General features: G+C 41.1%; 1 protein-coding gene across 1 annotated transcript in view; it reads left to right on the top strand.

The window, feature by feature from the left end:
- Window positions 1–12,652, top strand: part of unc5db (unc-5 netrin receptor Db) — a 269,867-nt gene that overhangs the window by 132,796 nt on the left and 124,419 nt on the right. The window contains exon 3 of the mRNA XM_042488868.1: window positions 12,228–12,371. Coding sequence (XP_042344802.1) covers window positions 12,228–12,371 — 144 coding nt within the window. The remainder of the gene's footprint in view (window positions 1–12,227; window positions 12,372–12,652) is intronic.

Raw genomic sequence — 12,652 nt, forward strand, 5'->3', positions numbered from 1 at the left:
AATGGCCTCTAAAGCTGGGATTGATGTTATCTTTGCCCCGGGGTTGCTTTGTGAGCCAGTTAATGGGGTTGTTAACCGAATGTGGCCCGGACAATACACCTCACACACACACACACACACACACACACACACACACACATACATACACCCTTTCACTGTGACTATAGACTCCTGGGGGGAAAGGAGGGGATATAAGTTATTTTTTCCTAGATATGATTTTATTTAGCTTTACCGCATGTTTGCTGCCAGGGCTGAGGCTGTTAAGGTTTGATTTTTTTTTTTATGAGGGAGAAAGGGACCCGTTGTCACTGCTGATGAGTCAGCGGATTTGGCTATAATACCAGAGCCGTCACAGGAGTATCGATGCATGCACTAGTGTTTTTATTTCCAATTTTGACCCTTGGGAAGGTGCTCGGCAACACTTACACAAGAAAGTGAAGATGCAGAGCGACACTGTTCAGTGCTGCATGATTTCAGCAGGACAAAGTTCTGGACTAGAGGGTTCATATTTTTTGCCCTTATTTGCTAGTTGAGACTGTAACAAAAGCTCCGCAGCTGAAGTCAAACAATGGTATGCAGTGTGTGTCTTTAATATAAGGCTACCAGAGCATCCTTAATGATCACTGCTTTCCTTCCATGCATGTTTTTTCTGCCTCCCATCCAGGTTGCCTGCCAGCCCATCCTTCTCCCTAGCCCCCTCCTCCAGCTATTCTTGTTGAACGCTGAGGCATTCAACAAGAAATCATATGGGATATGTAATCTTTCTAGCATGTTCTATGTCTGTCCCGGGCCTTCACCCAGTTGGACATACCTGTAATAGCTCCCAAGGGACTGAGCCTGAAGGCATCTCAATCAAATGCTCCAAACCACATCAACTGGCTTCTTTCTGCTTGAAGATTGTCAGCATCCAGACCTTTGAATCCTCCTACTCCATTGAGTTTGAGTTGAGTGTTTAGTCTGGCATCATGACATGAAACTATGGTTTCAGTAGACCACTGAGCACTGTGGGGGGACTTGATTTGCCAATTAGCACCAAACGTTGTCAAACAGTGCCCAAATACCAGTAAGAAAAAATAACAGCACTAGACAAGATAGGCAATGCTTTCAAAGTTTTGAAAGTTCTGTTTCAAAGTTTTGCCTTCAAAAAAAAGTATGTCTTCACAGTATCACTTTGCTACTCTTTACTCCTTAAACTCAGGTAAAACAAGTATATTGGCATTGCCACACATTAGTGCGGACTCAAAAAGATGTTAGACTCAGGTGGATACGTTGGCATCTAGTGAGTGCTCTGCAGAAATTGTATCCCCTTTCCCCAAAATCAGTTAGGGTGGAAACAATGTCAGACTGAAGATGGATATGGAGTGTAATGTGTTGACAGTTGTGTCTGATATCAGGCAAGGAGCAGTTTTCTGAGTACAATGCCCTGCCTCTAAACCCTGGCACAGGAATTTTGGCCACCTGTATCAATGACCTCATTATTTAAGTCATGACCCAGAGCTCGTAAGAATTGAATCGATTGGTAAATCCAGACTGTCAAGCTCAGCACCAGAATGAGCGTCAAGAACGAGATCTCAAGATACTCCACTAAGGATACTGACTCCCTCCCAACCCAAAGTAAGCAATCCACCATTTCCCAGGAGAGTCCTATGATCTCAGAAGTGGAGGTTCTAACCCTCATCCTGCTTCACACTCAAACTACTGAAGTACTCCTACCTCTCGTAGCCAGCAGAATTAAGTCATATGCAGTAAGTAGAGATGCAACCAAGGCCCTTTAATAGACAACTCTCCACACCTAGGTTGCTCCTCAAGATTCTGCCCACGAGAATGGCAAACAGAATTAGGCACTTAGAACGCCCACTTAGAACACATTTAAAGGAATATTTTGCAAGATGCCTCAAACGTCCCTCTCCCAGCAACGCTTTTCATGCTTTTTACCACAGATTGTATTTTGTCATTTTTGCATGCATTGACCATGGTCAAAAAGAGCATAAAAAAGTGGATCCAGGGGTGCCTGGTGGCTCAGTGGATAGAGCAAGCGCCCCTTGTATAGAGGTTGTGTCCTCACCACAGCGGTTCCAGGTTCAACTCCAGCCTCAGCCCTTTGCTGCATGTCATTCCCTCTCTCGCTCCCCATTTCACACTTGTGCTTTCCTATCGATTAAAGGCAAAAATGCCCAAAAAATATCTTAAAAAAAAAAAAAAGTGGATCGAGATAGAGCTGCCCCTCTCTCAAACTCAGACCAAACTCAGATCAAACTCTAAAACTAGGCAGTGCTGATCAAATCTAAAACAAGAATATGTCACTGCATTGCCTTTTTCTTGCCTAAGAAGTCTTTGCATCTTTCTACTGCATAGACAGCCCAGTTTTTTGGAAAGACCATCTTTCCAGCTCCTGGAGAATACACACAGTTTTCACTCTGGTTATACATGGACTGTGCGGCTCATAGTAATTGCCCCAGTACCTCAAACCCTTAGGTTCACTGTTTCCCTCTCTCCTCATTTGGCAGCACTGCACCACAGTATAGAAACAAAATGACTTGCACAAGCAGAGAGAATGAAGCAAAAACAGGTGTAATTTAGACAAATCCTGCACTAAAACACAAAGGAGCCTAGTCCTAATGATTAGAATTAATGCGCTCAATATGGTGTTGTAAAACACGTTTTAGAGATCACCTGAAGCAGAAACAAAAAAAGGAAGAATGTGAGAACAAACTGAACAACTGCCATACCCCCTGTACACACACACACACACACACACACACACACACACACCACTGCTGAATCCAGTTACAGAGAAAATACTGAAGTTTGTGGTGACTTTTCACTTGAGTGGGCGGACTTGATGTATCAATCTGCATTTAGCTCCCCATCCAGACACAGATAGAGAAATACAAAACAGCTTTTCCTTGTTCTTTGTTTGCGAGCCACTGTAGTTATAATTGCTGCTGTTTTTCCACCATCGCCGTATTGTCTCACTGCTGTTCTCACCATCTCATAACATTGCAAGATGTGTCCGTTGTTAGCGGTATGTTTTAGGTTTGTCAGGCTTGATTTCACATTTTGCAGGCTTGAAATTGGGTATCATTTCAAGGAGACATGACTGTGGGCTGGGACTGTCTCTGGTTACAGAGCTAAGAAGTGGGCACAGGGCCTAATGGAGTTGGGAGATAAAAGTTTCTCTTTTCTGGAAGGAGTAAGAAATGATGTGCTATCAAATATCTTTCCCCAAAAAGATAGGTGAAATAGACTCTAATGGCTCCATGCACATGCGAATATGCCTACATTTTTCTGTGCCTGTGCTTGTTGTGTGTGAGCCAGTTTTGCTGGTATGCAATATGAATGTGGGCAGAGTGAAATGGTGACTAATTTGGGGATTCATTTTGAACAAAGCCTCAGTACTTTAAGTGCTTCGGTTACTGAACAGAAGGAAGAATTGTCAGAGTGGTACCTGCAGGATTCTCCTGTCAGCAGCAAGTCCTGGTGTGGAAACCAGCCCTACTTTGCGAGCTGGAGCGGACGTAATGAGACCCTGATGGAGGATGACGCTAATGTGCTAATGCTGTTCTGAGATCTAAAGTGTAGTGTCCTCAGCTTTACTCGAAAAATTCAGATGTGCCTCTTACAGAATGTGTAGGTGGCACATAAGTGCAGGCAAGCACATGGGCAAGGCACATAAAAAAGAGTGATTATTAGTTATTATTAGGCTTTGTCTGATCTTCCAGTTTCAAGATATTTTTTAGTGATGATGCACAGTAGGTGAAAGTGAACATGATGCATGGCAATTTTAAATGCTCCTTTGCAAATTGGATTCATAAGTAAAATCTTCGATAAAAAGGTCTTTTAAAATCATAATCCAAGCACTATCCTGTTGGATTTTAGCATAAGAAAAAGCTTCCAGTGAACTTCATCAATTAAGGACAAAATGTATTGTAAGTAATAACTTTAACAATGGTTAATAATAGTGAAAAATCTGTTAGGATGATGTTAGTGTGATTTTTGGAAGAAAGCCCTCTCTCCTTCAAGTCATTATACTGTATGATTCATGTCCCACGGATGCTCAATCGATTTGGGATCTTGGGACTCTGGAGGCTAGGTAGATGCCTTGAGCTCTTTGTCACATTCCCTGGGCCATTCCTGCACCACACAATGGTTTGAGTTGCAAACAGCAGCACAGATAGTAACTATTGTCAGAACTGCTGCTACACATTTTCAAACTTTGTAATTCATTCTAATGCATGCTGAAAATTGACTGAAAGCTTCTTTGGTAGGCTAACTAGCAAACTGGGGTATCCCACCCAAATCTGTGTTCATCACAGAGTTGATAAGTAGGCCTAGCTCAAGAGCTAGCAAAGCTAATTCTAAACCCTTCATGCAAGTGGATTAACAATTTCATTGTTGTAACCTTGTTTTAAGCTGCCTTCTTGGCCAGGTCACTCTTGGAAAAGAGGTTTTAAATCTCAATGAGTCTTTTTTAACTCAATAAAAAAAAACAAATATGGGTAGTCTTTTTTAGTCTGCTAGTGGGCTGGTTGGTCAAGCTGACTACTGTGATAGTGGCAAATAAGCTCAAAACTTTAACACAGAAAAGTTAATGCTAACTGTTCCATGTAAGTGAATGGAAAATGCTAAAACAAGAAGCATCTTATTCTGAGAGGTAAAATGAAATAAAATCAGAGTTAGGTGCTCTATTCTAGTATGCTAGTTAGTCCCGTTAACTTTCCTACCAAGTGGGGTCCTTTGATAGACTCGGTAGTTCATTCTGTGGCTGGTAGACAGGTGAAGTGACGATAACATTGTTGGTAGGGGTTACAAACAGGCTAGGCAGAGAACAACACTCTAATATGCCAACAGATGAAGTGATTTTGTGTTTTTTTTGCCCTCATTATTTAATGTGAAGTTAGCTGGAAATGATGTAACGTAGCTTTGGTGTGTTTTATATGGAGTGAGTGCCAAGCCTGAATTTGTTATTAAGAAAAAGCTCTTAAATGTCAGTCTTAGGAGGCAATTTGACCTTGTGTGCCTAATTAATTTGGCATGCAGTTAATACTCCAGTCATAACTGTAATGAAACTCAACTCCTGTAATTTGCTCCTGGCGTTTGTGATGGTGGATTATGCTTATGCAAAGATTGGTTCATATGGATTCAGAGAAGTAGTTGATAAATATGTAAAGTTTTAAGTGTTACGTTTGAGAATAGAATTTGGTTTTGGGGAAACACTGTGTGTCATAAATCTACTGACCGATACAATCACAAGACGCTCACTCTTTTTTTTTTCTGGTCGCAGTGGAAGGTGAATCAAATAACATCTGCTCCTTTTAGTTTTTTTTTCGAACACAGCCAGAGAGGTTTATCGAGTAGAAAAGAGGCTCTGATTGATGGTCGGTACCTGTCAAACCCACTAACTCAATAGCTACCATCATCATTTACTTGCAGTTGGCTGGAGGTTAGCAGCAATTTCACACCCTGCTTCAAGACATGGAAGCAAACAGTTGAAGGTGGCATCAAACCACCACATTAAACCATTTAATTCTTCACCAGCCATGTCCATTTGCACACCTATAAGGATAGAATGATGAAATTGCACCTGGTTGATACTATTAAAACCAAAGGATTCTACACGTACCACTGCTCAAGCTTTTGAGGCTAGTGATCAGGCCAAAGCAGAGTGGTTACATTTGGAATTATTTTGTGGCATTGCAAATGTAATGTTGATTTTATTTAATTAATTTTAGCATCAATGCAAAGCTTGAGACATTTGGGCTTTTATTCAGTAGTTTACTCCTTTCTGACATTTTTAACAATTTTTCCCATACATTTTCAGTAAACTAGCAGTAAACTTGCAGCGATAATTGCCAGTATCCTACCATTCACCACCTTAGAATAAGGTTCTATCTGTGGTCTGAGTGGTTTTTGAGATATTGAGCTTTAAAGTTTTTCCATACTGAAGATCAAAATGATAAGAACTTTTTGTTTTCTAAAAATGATGCATGGTAGTATCAGCACCTCATTGGTATCAGTAGATATTAGCTTTAAAATGAAATATCGGAATCAGCAAAGATGATGATTTCTTGCAAAAAGATGTATTTATTTTATTATTGACATGATGTGAACATGTTCAAAGTATCAATCCTAAGCTGAAGTATTTTTCCTATTTTGAACAATGAATGAATATTCAATACATTGAAAAGCATTGCATTTTATGTATGTCATCTGCTGGTGGGCCATTATGATAAGAGTATGCATATTATGACGTTAATTCCACTACAGTGGTCATCAAGTCTCTCACTTGATGATCACTGAAATTATGTGGGAAAAATATTTGTATTGGTTATCGGCCAAATAAGTTGTTATATATTGACAAAAAATCCAATATTGCGCATCCCTAATAGAAGGTCCAAAAATTGCATATGACTTAAAAAAAAAAAAAAAAATACCCCACATAATGTTTCTAAGTTGTCACTGAATAAGAATATATGAATATCTCAATTCTGACAAATAATGTCAGATAGAACCTTGTAACTCTAAGGTGACACATGACTCTATAATGTCACTGCTGTAAATGACTTAAATGGTGTGTTAACATTGAATTTATTACAGCATTCTATATTTCATGCCAACTATATGCAACTACACAACCAGTGGGTGTGGCAATTTTAAAAAGTCAAATGGTTCTTACATCAAGACAGCCAATCAAGCTGTAGCCAGAAGCAAACAGAGGTGCAGGGCAGACAGTTTTTGCAAACTGGTCATGTATAGTGGCCATGCACCGTAATATTGGCTTGAGAAAGAATAAAGATTTACTCTGTTTTACCATAACTTTGGAAAAACTCTCCATTACTTTTAGAAATTGGCGGAACTTTTATAGCAATTTGTTACAGTGTATTGGACTAACATCAGGAGCGTCACCCAATATCGATTTAATTCTGTATAAATCTGGGCTTTTTATTGCTTATTTATTGTACTGATATGATATTTCAGTCATCTCTTTTATTTTCCCCTTTGTGCACCAAGTGCTTTTACCCAAACCACAAATAGGCTACTTGTTAATGCCTTCCAAAATGACCTGTAGGGATGCTCCTGCACTGACTTCCCTGAGCATCATCTCATAAGCCATGCTATTTGCTGAGTTTTGGTTCAGTTTAGGCAACTAAATTGGTTAAGAAAATGTCAAGCTGCCTCTGCCTTCTCCAAGAGACAACAGTCATTATTTGCACAAGTGTAAGGATGCTTTCCCCAATGTAGGTCACTCTAAGTGTTGGCATTTTTCTGGTGAGGATTGTCTCTTTTTGTTATGTGAATGAATCCATTTAGCCAAGCTTCTCTGCCATGCTGAGTCTGACAGAATACTCTGCTGTAAGCTGTGCTGTGATTACCTATCAACCTGTTAACTCCTTTACAATAGGTTATTTCTTTTTCTTCTCAATTTGATTTGCTGGCAGAATCTCTTTGTATTGGTAGCCATATTTGCTCAGAACATTCAAATCGCCAAAAGATATTGAACATAAGCTCTTCTGTTTTTGAGTTGGGCTTGCAGCACGCACCCCACTGGCCAAAGTAACTGGGTGAACATTTCAACTGAAATGATTTCACAACTCCCAACATATTTTTTCTCCATGCTGGCATCACATGGGGTGAGACTGTCCCCAGCAGTACAGAGTTTGACAGGCGCCCGTGGCACCGACAGATGCCCTGATAATGGCTTCTTCTGATTAAACACAGACTTTGGGGTTGGGAACCTTTTTTATGCAATGACTGTTCCAAACTGTTTGTTACTATAGTCTGTAAATAGTATTTTAGATGAGATTACACCTTTTTCTTAGCTCCTTTAGCAGCAGTAGATTATGAAACGATCACAAATACATTCGTGTGTCACATTCTTTGAGTGGTTGAGAATAGATTGGAAATCATTCAAAAGCATTCCTTTTAACTTCATAATCAACAAATTTAGACTTTACTCAGCATCAAAAGAAATCCAGCTGATACTTGTCCGTATCTTAGTGGTTTTTACAAACAGGAACTGCGAACAACATCAGTTCCAATTCTGATTCCAATTTACACACACACACACTACAGTATATTAAACCATGTTTCTGAAACTTTTGAAGTGAGAAATAGGCAACGCATGAACAAAAACGTGTAATACGCCACCAGACAGCATCAGCTGAGAACACGAACAAACAGAACCTTAAGTCCCGGTGTTGGTAGCCATGTGCTTTTGTTGCCTAAATGTAACCACATGCTTTTTGTAGCATAATCCCACCATGTGCTTTTGTTGACATCCCTGCATTGGTAGCCTTTATGCCGCAACATCAACAGAAAATGCTCAAGGATACCTAGAGTGTAATAGGTAGATGTAAAAGTCCATTGACAAAGCAGCAATATGTTCCAATTTGGGATGAGACAACACATCAGCTGGATGAGAACATGTTGATGTTTTCGCCATGCAGGAAACAGTATGGCGCCAACCTCCTGTTCACAAACTTTCTTAATACAGGAACCTGAAAGAAATAGACAATACAGTAGCAAATTCTTGCTTTATATTTAATCAGTGCTGCCTTGTTCTACAGCTTGAGATTTCCTAGCTCTCTGTGTCTGGTAGAGGGCATACGAAAATGCGGAAGTACAATTGCTAGTCACAGCAACAGCCCAAGAGCCAGTGAAACAGCAGAATTAAGCAGAGAAGAGCAAGGAGATCTGGGTATTGGTAAGATGAATGGAAGTTTATCACAATTCATCCACAAATTCTACCCTTATTGTGATAATAAAAAGCTTGTCGAAAGCTGGCCTAGTATTCCTTTAACATGCCAAATCATGACATTTCTGAAAAGCCTAACTTATCCTGAAAATAAGATTATTTTGCAACCCCAGCCCCCCATGATAAATAGTGACTCTGCTATAAGCATGTAAGTGGCCACAGTTAAAAGCAGGCAGAGAGACAGAGGGTAAATGTAGCTTTTATTTTGTGAGTGACTTTAATGGCAATAAACAGATATTTAAATGAAACATCACCTTAAAAATGAGGGCAGGGCCTTTCAAGTGAGGGTGATAGAGTCAGAGCTCCCATATCCCCTCTGCCTCAGAGCCAATGGACCAGAATTTGGAGCTTGCCAGTACATTGGGCAGATATTGCCATTTTCTAAAAAGTCTAATATTGATCTATGGGGCTGCACTGCATTCTCATTTTACCTTTATTGGATGGTTAACAGAAGAGAACCAGATGAAATATGTGGAGAGAGTGAAAGATGACACGGGACAAAAGTTTTCCTCTTCTGAACTCAAATACATGAAGTTGAAACTTTCAAAGCAGAAATGATCCTGATGCAACATTTTAATGAAGCTCTTGTCATCCGCATCCGAGCTAATAAGCTTGACGACGGCGTTCCCCTCTTTGCTGGAATCAGAGCAGCCGAGACTTCATTTCAGCCATCTTTGCCAGTCTTTCTCGGAGTGATTCAGCCGGTTTGGATGGATTTATCAAGTGACTCAGGAAACGGCAAAGAGCAAGTAGGGGATTGGGGAGGAGAGCAGATCAAGTGGTTTACTCTAATGAGCCCTGTCAACAGTATTCTGCTTATAAACAAATAGGGCTGACAGATGACACAGTGGCAGCACTCGTCTCCGTCTCGCCGGCAAACCACCTGTCGACGCCGGTTTGGACTCCAGGAAATGTGTCGCTCCGTCGAGAAAGCTTACCGCCAGCTTTTCTCTCTCTCTCTCTCTCTCTCTCTCTCTCTCCCCAACAGTCTGTCTTCTCTCTCCTTGTCTTCTCTAAAACACAGGCTCACACTTTTTAGGGCATCATGGAAAGTCATTAGTCATTATTTTCTCCGCTGTCTCTCCTCCCACACATACACTGTCACTTGCCAGCTCTCTGCTGCTGCTTGAGAAAATTATGAATTATGCTTGTGTCTCACTCTCTACAGGAGCTGCGACTAGGAAGCACCAACCATAGAGCTGCTGCTTTGTTCATTCTTTCCCTTAAACGCAGCCGCTGTTTTTTTTTTGTTTTTTTTTTCCCTCCAGGCCTGTCAATCACGATTTAAACTACCCCCGGTCACCGAACACACCGCGGTGCACCATATTGAGACGAAACCGCCTAATTTGTATCAGCTTTTCACAACATGTCAGCCGCGTTTGGTGTGACAAAAAAAAGGAAGAAGCCCCTTTTTTTCTGTTGTTGTCATTTAAACCCGGCACAGCGGAGACCGCCCGCCATGAAATGCTCTCCATTTCTTAATTTTAACGCGAACACCAGCATGGATCCGCCGCCGCAGAGCCGCTGCCATTCACTCGGGTTTAATTGGTATTCATTTGGAAGTCTGCTCAGCGCTTCGCAAGCTGTGCAGCCGCAGTATGAGGCTGTTTGACTTCAGTAAGAGCATGTCAGATTAAAGTGTTATTTATCAGAGAGAGTGGATGCACAAGAGTCAGGGGTGGAAGGCTTTGGGTATTGGTCTTTCTGCAGTCCCCAGCACATTGCCTCGCCTTTAATCCAGCTGTGGGTATGAGGCCTGCGGGCTGCAGAAAGGCTCTGAGGAGCGGTGAGAAAACATATGGGACAGGCCCTAAGCCGATGACTCAGATTAGAAATGGTTGCTGTATAGCCATCTGAAGCTATATGACAGGGTGACAAACATTTCCAACTGAGGGCAGCGTGTTGCTTAAGAGGATTTTCAAATAGACTTTTTTTTCTTCTTTAATGCATTCAATAAAATATGAGTGTTGCTCAAAGTGCTGTGTTTGCATGCCTTTTGTGTTACATAATATGGTATATTGTCCTCGTGTCGCTCGCGCAGCAAGCCTACATATGCTGTTTGAAGTGGTTAAGTGTAGTTCAAATTATTAATGCTCATTCTGCTACAGCTGATTTAGCTCTCCTCTTGCTGAGCGCTTAAGATACAGTAGAGACCCCGCAGGGACTGTGTTTCTGCCAATTTCCATAGTGATGCTGTCAGAGCTCAGCGGAGAGGGAGAAAACACTGATTTAGGAAGTGTGTCAGTCTTTTCTTAGAATTTCTGCATGACTAATCCTGTAATAGCCATTGATCACTGACGTCAGCTTGTATCAGGGTATTGATGTGTGAGGACCCATAAATTTAGAATGCAAGGCTTTAGTCTTTCAGGGTTTTTTTTCCATTAACTATAGTTCTGCATGTGCCTTGAAACAATATAAAAACCTCATCTCAACCCAGGGTCCTTGGCCATACATTGGATCCTGTTTGAACAGGATCCGGCACCTCACATTGCCATGGTCGCATGCGCACCCAACGACCTGCAGCGAGAGTTTGGTGTCCATGTTTCGTCTCTCTCTGTTATGCTGCAAAACAAATCTACTTGCAGGTACAAATAAAGTCACCTCACCTCACCTCACGTTAAATCTGGCACTTCCTGTGTCACGATGAAAATATGTAAATAAAATTTTGTCTAATATTTATGTTATCTGTCCTGTTAATCTTTATGCCCCATTGAAGTTGCACAAAAATACCTTGTTTGCCTTTTTTAGATGCACTTTAAACCAGATCTCAGCAGAGAGTGAAAGGGAGAGAGAGAGAGAGAGAGAGAAAGAGATGCAGGTCACGCATTGCATGGAGTTGGGAATTTTGTGCGCTTTGCTTGAGCTGATGTGATTTGAAACTATGGTTTGAATTAAAAAATAGCCTGCCCACAGCAGCAAGGAGGAAATGGGTAAAATGGCAAAAAGACAATCAAGTTTGTTGAATTCCACAAACTAGCCAGCCAGTCGAAGCCTAAGCAGCACAAAAGTTAATTTTTGCTGTTAAATGGTGAAATGTTAGTCACACCTGTGGCTATATTGTATTAAAGATGGCACGTTGGTGCGGTGCTGTCCGTAGTGCTGAAAAAGGATGGAGGTACAGATAGACAGATGTCATTTAGCTCGCTTGTTCTCCATGATTCTAAATAGTAAATTTGCCCCTAATTCCTAGGTTTCCCCCATTGTAGGAACCTGGCTGAAGAGACAAGACAAAGAAGTTACAAGAGAAAGCTACAAACTGTTAACAGCTGTTTCTGTGCGTCTTATCCTGCTGATTATGAGTGAACAGAATACTCTGATTAATAAATCTATATAAATGTTGTTCTGTTTGTGAAGACAGTGCTGTTTTGGTTTGTTTAGTTGCAAGAGCTAGCACCCCTGCAGTCAAAAAGGGTGCATACATTGTGTATTTTGATGCATCATTTTCATATCTTGTTCTGCCTTGTTCCTCTAGGGCTGAAGGTACGTGAGGTGATGATAAACGTGTCCCGTCAGCAGGTGGAGGATTTCCACGGCCCAGAGGACTACTGGTGTCTCTGTGTGGCCTGGAGCCACCTGGGCACCTCCAAGAGTCGCAAGGCTACTGTCCGCATCGCCTGTGAGTATGACAGGGCCTCTGTAATCAGTGCTGTAGCAGCTGTCTCAAAGCCTCTCATAGCTACATCTGACAATATGTAACAACTGAGCAAGAAAGCTGTATGTGAAAAGTTAGTATTGTGATGACATGGAGGTGTTTCTAGAATTGATCTGGTGTCTTTGACCTTATTGTTTACATCACTCATAAATGATTGCTTTCAAAAAATAAATTCAGTTGGCCTGTACAAACTGCTCATTTTAAAAGGCCAAACAAATGTAGGTATGATTTAATACCTGTGCCGA

This window comes from Plectropomus leopardus, chromosome 6, assembly GCF_008729295.1.
Source record: "Plectropomus leopardus isolate mb chromosome 6, YSFRI_Pleo_2.0, whole genome shotgun sequence".
In the NCBI taxonomy this organism is placed as follows: Eukaryota; Metazoa; Chordata; class Actinopteri; order Perciformes; family Serranidae; genus Plectropomus; species Plectropomus leopardus.